The sequence below is a fragment of the Myotis davidii genome, unplaced genomic scaffold (genome assembly GCF_000327345.1).
Source record: "Myotis davidii unplaced genomic scaffold, ASM32734v1 scaffold223, whole genome shotgun sequence".
In the NCBI taxonomy this organism is placed as follows: Eukaryota; Metazoa; Chordata; class Mammalia; order Chiroptera; family Vespertilionidae; genus Myotis; species Myotis davidii.
The window spans coordinates 2,861,263-2,869,650 of NW_006294609.1; the positions used below are offsets into that span (position 1 = coordinate 2,861,263).

Here is an 8,388-nt window from a genome sequence, read left to right on the forward strand (position 1 = left end):
ATCGATGTTTCTCTCTCATTGATGTTTCTAACTCTCTATCCCTCTTCCTTCCTCTCTGTAAAAAAATCAATAAAATATATATATTTTTTAAAAAAGGGCAGAGCCGGGCCCCCGCAGGGATGGTGCACAGTAGTCGGCATTGTCACGAGGAGCCGACCGGGAGCCAGGCCAAGCAGCACCAGAGGCCGACCTCAAATGCAGACCTGCTTTGGGGCGGAGGACCTGCTGCTCTCAGATGCCAAGCTTCGGATGCACTGGGCTTGGTCCCTGGACCTCTTCTCCAGCCCCCCTTCCCTTCCGGAACCTTCTCTTGGCTCATGGCTCTAAAGCACCATGTGCTCTTGCCCTCGGCTCTCCAGCCCAGCCTCTCCCAGGAACTCCACTCCTCCCATTAAAATGCAAATTCCGTGATGAAACATGGTTTTGTTGGCATCCTCACCTTCAGCACCTAGAACAGCACCTGGCTCAGGTAGGGGCTCGGGAAATGCTGAGTAAACACAGGAAGGCCAGGAGTCAGAACAGTCAAACCGCAGGGCACTGAACTGGCTGTCTCTGTCTTCATCCACTGGCGAACAGGGGGAGGTGTTTTTAAATCCTGACTCCAGGATATTTTTTCCATTGATTTTTTTAGAGAAAGTGGAAGGGAAGGAGGGAGGAGTAGGAGGAGAGAAGAGAGAGGAGAGAGGAGAGAGAGAGAAAGAGAGAGAGAGAGAGAGAGAGAGAGAGAGAGAGAGAGAGAAGCATTGATATGAGAGAGACACATTGAATAGCTGGCTCCCACATGTACCCCTAGGCCAGGATCGATCCTGCAACCCAGGTATGTGCCCTTGACCAGGAATTGAACCCGTGACCCTTTGGTTCCTGGGCCGACACTCTAATCACTGAGCAACACCGGCCAGAGCAGAATGGAAGATTTTATTGAGCATCGGTGACTTTTCTGGCTCCTTCGCTGCGCCTCAGGCACTGAGTTCTGGGTGCCTTATCTCTGTGCAGGGTGGGGCTCAGAAGCAAGGGCTCCGGGCTGGAATCCTGCCTCTGGCACTTCCCAGCCCTGTGACCTTATCTGTGCCTCAGTTTCCCCCTCTGCAAAACCAGTGATAGCTGTGCTGCTCACAGGTCCTTAAGCTGCGACTTGACATAGGCCAGGGGCTGAGAAACTGAATTACGTGCCATGTTAGTGGGAACCCCACCCCGCCCCCTGCCGCCCCAGGCGTACCTGCACATTTTGGTGGTGGAATTGAAAAGTTTCACTTTGTAGCCGCTGTTGGAGATGAGCAGGAAGAGTTCCTTGGTGAGTGGTGGGTACCAGATCATACAGGTGGGGTAGTTGCCCTGGTCAGTTTGGTGAATGTCCAGCACTTCCAGGTGGTTTTTGTAGCTCCCGAGAAGATTATACTCGATCTGCAGAGGCGCCCGGACGGACAAACATGAAGACGGAGCTGGGTGAAGTCAGCCCAAAGTCCTATTCTAAGAGAAGACTGGGCTAGACCCTTAACCTAATAAGCTACCAGGAGGGAGTATTCATTACGAGCAAAATGAGGAGTAAGCGCTCTGAAACATGATGCCATTTAATGCTCACCACTCCCGGCCAAGTAGGACTGCTGTGCCCATTTTACAGATGAGAAAACCGATGTTCAGAGAGGTTCAGGGGCTTGCCCAAGGTCACACAGTTAAGAAGTGTAAAGTGAGGATTCAAATTTAGGTCCAGCTGACTCCAAAACCTGAACTCTTACAGTTACTAGTATGTTATACGGCTTCCTTTCCCCATTACCTTGGGGGTAGGAACTCATTCATACCTAAGTCTCAGCACCTGATAGTCATAAATCAGTGGCCTGCTGAATTTCACCCATAGGTAGGTTTTGGTGGCCAAACCAGGATGGAAGGATGGATGGATGGATGGATGGATGGATGGATGGATGGGTGGATGGGTGGATGGGTGGATGGGTAGATGGGTGGATGGGTGGATGAGCAATTGGCTGAACTGGGCTCCACACAGCTCAGCGCCAGCGGAGTGCAACCTTCCTGGACTCACCAGGGAAGGCTCCATGGAAGAGCCGGAGCCAGTGCTGCCTGGAAGGCGTGGGTGGATGGGTGGATGGGTGAGTGGATGGATGGATGGATGGGTGGATGGGTGGATGGGAGGATGGGTGAATGGATAGAATAAAGGAAGGAAGGGGAGGGAAATTAAGATGATGGACAGATACACAGACTGGTTGATTTCGAATGCTCTTCGCTTGATCATGTAACATGACATTTGACGCTGTCCCTACCTTTCCCTCTTATCTCACATTCTCTGTGAGGTGTGACATTTGGGGAAGAAGTGTCAGTGAGTGTCGGCTTTCCAAACTACACTGAGAGGCGAGGGCGGCCGGGTTTCCATGCCGTGGGAACCCCACCTCCCTGCCGCCGCCGCACCTCTTCCCAGAAGCCTCCTCACTCAGGACACGAGTCGAAGCCGTGTTAAGACCAAGTACCAACTCGGAGAGGCTTACACTACTTCTCGGTACATTCACTGCCTCCAACACACACACAGTGGGCCCGGGTCCGTGCCGGACACCAGGGAGGGAACAAGAGTGAGACGCACGGGTGGCCCAGGGAATGGAACGACCCAGCTCACCAGGAGCCGGTCTCGCCCGAGGCTCAGCAGCCTAGGCTCATTACTGTCCAGATGGACCCCGAACAGGAGACTTCGAATGCTCTGGCGATGAGAACGCAGCCTTGCCAGGTATTCCCAGACCCTCTGGCTATTCCTGACCTTCACCATGTAAACGGCCACAGTAAAATTTGCATCCTGCATATGAGCAAAAGAACGGAAGTTATTCTTTTTTTACAGTTTTTAACCTAACAATAATCTTTATTGCCCTGGCCAGGTAGCTCCGTTGGTTAGAGAGTCGTCCCACTGTGCCACGGTTATGGGTTCAATCTCGGTCAGGGCACGTACTAGTACAAGAAGCAACCAATGGATGCATAAACAAGTGGGACAACAGTTCGATGTTTGTTTCTCTCTAAGAAGCAATTTAAAAAATCATCATTATGTTTTTTGTACCAATTTTGCTGTTAGAATATTTTGTCTGAAAATAAATCTTTGTCTATCGGAGCAAGTGGTAAAACGAGGCCCATTTTACAGATGAAAAAATTAAGGTTGAAAGTAGATAACTCGCAAAGATAGCGGTGTCTCTGACACCACCTCGTCCCCACCTCATTCTCTGTGGAAGCCCTGACTCCTTTTGCCTTTGTCTCCCCATCTCTATCTCCAGCTACAAATGAAAAGGTAGACTTTTTCCTAAAAAGTATGATGGTTGAGCCCTGGCCAGTGTAGCTCAGTGGGTAGAGTTTCGGCCCTCGAACCAAAGGGTGGTGGGTTCGATTCCTAGTCAAGGGCAGGTACCTGGGTTGCAGGCTCAATCCCTAGCCCTGGTGAGGGGTGCATTTGGGAGGCAACCAATCAATGTGTCTCTTTCACATTGTTGTTTCTCTCTGTCTCTCCCTCTCCTTCCCTCCCTTCTACTCTCTCTAAAACAATCAATGGAAAAAATATCCTTGGGTGAGGATTAACAAAACAAAGAAATGACTTTATTGTTCTCCTAAAAAATGACACATGCTCATTATAAAAATTTTTTTTAAAAAGTATCATGGATGAGAGTGACTCGGTCAGAGAGTGGGCAACAGTGGCCTGAAGGGCACACAGTGGGTGTGTGGCGGGAGGCGCGCGGGGTGGCTTCTGGCCCCTGGCAGTGCTGTGATCTGACCGGGAGGCAGGTCAGGCCGAGGCCGGAGGCGCTGGGGAGGCACCGGAGGGGTGGACAGCGGTTCTGTCGAGTGAAGACGGCTGCTTTGTCTCTTCCCACAAACATCCAGGCAGGATGAGAACGGTGCGGACGAAGAGAACTGGCAGGAAGGGAGAGGGCGAGGGCGAGGGCGGAGGAAATCTGCACTGGGGATGGGAACCCCATTCATAGAGGGGAGGACAGAACCCGAGGTGCGGGTGGAAGGCTTTGCTTTGAGATAAAGGAGAATGTCATCTCGTCACAAAAATGAAAGGGGCAGATGAAAGAATGGATGCAGAGAAGGGGTCCCCAAAACTAACAAACCAAAGTAGTTGTCAGGGTCCAAGCTTAGAAGTTCTGAGGCCCTGGCCTTATTTTCAGGCAAAAGTCGCCTCACCCCACCCCTTTCCTCTTTTGATAACAGCTTTATCGAGCTATAATTCACATACAATGCAATTCATTTAAAGCGTACGGTTCAATGGGTTTTCGTATATTCCGAGCTGTACGTCCACCATCAAAAATCCTATATCCTTTAGCAGTTATTCTCCAAGCCCCCAACCCCGCTTTTTTAATGTTTTTAAATTGATTTCAGAGAAGAAGGGAGGGAGGGAAGGAGGGAGGGAGGGAGAGAGAGAGAGAGAGAGAGAGAGAGAGGAGCATCAATGATGAGAGAGAATTTTCAAATGGCTGCCTCCTGTGTGCCCTCTACTGGGGATTGAGCCCGAAACCCAGGCATGTGCCCTGACTAGGAATTGAACCCTGACCTCATGGTTCATGGGTCAATACTCAACCACTGAGCTACACTAGCCAGGGCCCCCCTCTCTTTAAAAAACAAACAAACAATAATTTTAGAGAGAGAGAAAGGGGGGAAGGAGAGAGAGAGAGACTGATTTGTTGTCTCACTTATTTATGCATTTATTGGTTGATTCTCGCATGTGCCCTGACCAGAGATCAAACCCACAATCTTTGTAAATCAGACTGAGCTACCTGGGGCCAGTGCCTCCTTGGTTTTAAATAAGGCTGCAGAGCCACACAGAACAGTCTCCGTGAAAACACTCACCGCGGTTGCCATGTACTGGGAGTTATGGGAGAAGCTGATGTGAGTCACGCTGGTCCTGGAATAGTTGAAAGGCTCTGGGATTCCATTTTCCAAGGACATTGCATCGAGAATGTAAACTGTCCCCTCGGTGCAGCCAGCTCCAAGAAGGTCTCCTGAAATCACAAGCCAGAGAACAGGGGTAGAAAGGGCTTCTTGCCTGGCCGGTGGGGCTCAATGGTTGAGTGTCGACCTATGACCCAGGAGGTCACAGTTCGAATCTAGGACAGGGCACATGCCCGGAGATTGTAGGCTTGATCCCCAGCGTGGGGCATGCAGGAGGCAGCTGATAAATGATTCTCTCTCGTCATTGATGTTTCTATCTCTCTCTCCCTCTCCCTTTCTCTTTGAAATCAATAAACATTTTTTAAAAAATTTTTTAAAAAGGGCTTCTTTCATTTAAGAAACACAGACTCTGTGCCAGGCCTTGTCCTAGGTCCCCAGGAGACAGCGACGAGTGACAGACAAGATCCCTCGTAGGAGAAAACAACCCTGAAAAGCATGACAGCCTGGGAGGAACGCTCAGAGACCCTAAGCACCGAGGGCTGCGGGAGCCAGAGGGAGAAGGCATCTCGTCTGGCCAGGCAGAGGGAATCGGGTCAAGGCCAACTCCCAGCAGCTGTGACGGCCACGGCCATGGAACCTGAGAGAGGCGGATACAACGAAAATACCTTCGGGGTTGTAGGTCAGACTCTGGATTCCAAGCCCCTTCTCAAAGACTCTGCTGAAAAGGTATCTTTTCTTTGTATAATCCCACACTTTGATCATGCCACAGGAACTCCCGATGGTGACAAGGGGCTGATACGGGTGGCAGGAGATGGCACAAATGGCTTCCTTGGGCTCTATGAGTAACTTCTCCAGTTTGGTCTCATCTGCCTTTAAGTGGTACACGATCGCGTCAGATGTTCCGATGATAAAATTCCTGTTTGCCAAGGAGAGACCAAACAGCATCAGCATTTGCAGGGAACGGGCGCGCCAGCCAGCCACGCTGCTTCTAATTGCCCATGAAACGCCTCTGTCGTCTGTAATTTAGTGACATGATTAACCCACCGCCTCCAAAAATATACCACGCACCCCCCACAGCCTCCATTTGCAAGTGAAAAAGCCCACATTTCTCCATGGAAATTGAGTCATTAGGCATGCAGATGGACAGTCGGTTGTACAATTAGCTAATCTGCACATGCAAATATTCATTTGTGTATGCAAATATGGAGCTGGGCGCACACATACAGCCGCGCCTGCAGATACCGCCAGGGTAATTGAGCAGGCTCACAGATAATTCCGTCTTGAAATGTTATGGCTATTAATTATCAAAGGCCTTTAACTGCGCCGCGAGGACAAACTCGGCTTCCAGAAGAGACCGGCCTGCAAGCGAAGGACTCGGGCGGAGCAGAGATCAGAGCTCAGGGATATAAACCCTTGCGGCTTCTGGTCACGGAAGATTCTTCATATGAAATTAATGTTTCATTTTTTAAAATGAGTCGGGATTATACTCAGCCAGAGAGACCCATCTACCAGCCATGCTCAGGACTGACCGGCCGGCCGGTTCCCTCACTTCCCATCCCAAGAACGAGGTGGACACTCCCGGCCAATCCTTTCTGACCATTCAGATGACTAGATTCAGGAACAACGTACCTTATGACAAAAACGTCACCTTTTAAAGTGCAGTCTGAAGGGTAGTTTGATTTCTCGGTAGGCAGCGTCGCCGGGGTCTTTGAAAAGGACAGCGTTCTTATGGAGCTCAGTTTGAAGTTGCTGAACCAGTTAATGATGGACAGGGTGCGATCGTAGAACTTAATGTTACCCTTCACGTCACCTGTGACAATATAGCTGCAATGGAGAATAACATCAGTTTGTTAAAGAATAGTAGTAAGTACCGTCTATATTTTTAAACATTTTTTCAAATAAAAAGAATTGTTGGTTGGAGAGAGAGGAAAGGGTGGGGGGGAGAGAGAAATACTGATTTGTTGTTTCACTTATTTATGCATTTATTGGTTGCTTCCTGCATGTCCCCTGACTGGGGATTGAACCTGCAACCTTGGCGTATCAGAATGATGCTCCAGTCAACTGAGCTACCCAGCCAGGGCCTCAGTACCATGTACTGAGCACTTAATTGTATGCCAGGCTCTGGATTCCTTCTGGGCATTGTAAAAACTCCACTCAATGCTCTGCCCTGTGGGGCTGGTTTTGCTCTTCTCCCCTTTACAGGTAGGGAACTAAGGCTCAGAGAAGTTAAGGCCTGGGGTTGCCAGATTTAGCAAATAAAAATGCAGGAAGCCGAGTTAAATGTGAATTTCAGACGGACAATGAGTAATTTTTTAGTGTAAGCTTGTCCCCAATATTGTACAGAACATACTTATGCCTGGCAGCCCTTTCAGGTCCACGTGGTGAGTGCGACCACGCAGGGGTCAAGGTGTCTCCAACACTGTCACTGCTCTCTGCTCTCTGACCCCCTGCTCTCCGAGACCAGCCGCAGTGACTGACATTCTCCGCCTTGAGGCTGCAGACGACCCCAGAGGCTGTCTACCGGCCTTCCAAGATCTCACAAGCTGCAAATGGGGTACCAGCCACTTTATAAGAAGGCACTGCTGCTCGGCCAGTATGGCTCAGTGGTGGAGCGTCAACCCAGGTACTAAGAGGTCACGGTTCGATTCCTGGTCAGGGCACCTGGCTGGGTTTCAGGCTCCATTTCCAGGAGGAGGCCTGCAGGGGACAGCAGATCAATGATGTTTCTCTCGTTGATGTTTCTCTCTCTCTATCCCTCTCCCTTTCTCTCCCTAAAAAACAATTAAAACATTTTTTCTTTTTTAAAAAAGAAGGCATTGCTGCCGAAACCGGTTTGGCTCAGTGGACAGAGCTCTCCCTTCCTCTCTGTAAAATATCAATAAAAAATATATTAAAAAAAAAAAGAAGGCATTGCTGTTAGAGCGACTGTAAAACCCTGTCCAATCACCACAGCCAAAGGCAAAGATGCTTTTATTTCCAGTCCTCAGATCCATCCCTAATGAGCTTGCTTTTTTAAAAATATATATATATTTTATTCATTTTAGAGAGGAAGGGAGAGGGAGAGAGAGAGATAGAAACATCAATGATCAGAGAGAATCGTTGATTGGCTACCTCCTGCACACTCCCTACTGGTGATCGAGCCTGCAACCTGGGGCATGTTCCCTTTACCTCAAATTGAACCTGGGACCCTTCAGTCTGCAGGCTAAAGCTCTAGCCATTGAGTTAAAGAAACAGAATTTCCGGAGGATGAGGCCCAGAAATCAGGATTTTAAAAAGATCCCCAGGTGATTCTAATGGGCAGCCAAGGTTGAGAACCACTGAGCTAGGGCAAGGACTTGTTTTTTTTAAGCCTGTGACAGAATTCTAATCACGGGGGACGTTGGGGGGGCAGGGGGGGAGTTTCCTCTTGTATACCCAAAGTGATTAAATGAGGTTTCTGATTAATAAGCAAGGCAGGTGGGCTGTGTAATTGGCGAAAACGTCTTTCACTGCCCTCTGCTGGACAGAAATGGGAAAGCA

General features: G+C 49.4%; 1 protein-coding gene across 1 annotated transcript in view; it reads right to left on the reverse strand.

The window, feature by feature from the left end:
* The window catches only part of WDR66 (WD repeat domain 66), a 46,345-nt gene that overhangs the window by 19,485 nt on the left and 18,472 nt on the right, over positions 1-8,388 (reverse strand). Inside the window, exons 11-15 of the mRNA XM_015567338.1 lie at positions 6,499-6,693; positions 5,535-5,785; positions 4,828-4,979; positions 2,618-2,791; positions 1,217-1,401 (exon numbers count right to left, since the gene is read on the reverse strand). Of these exons, the coding sequence (XP_015422824.1) occupies positions 1,217-1,401; positions 2,618-2,791; positions 4,828-4,979; positions 5,535-5,785; positions 6,499-6,693 (957 nt within the window). The remainder of the gene's footprint in view (positions 1-1,216; positions 1,402-2,617; positions 2,792-4,827; positions 4,980-5,534; positions 5,786-6,498; positions 6,694-8,388) is intronic.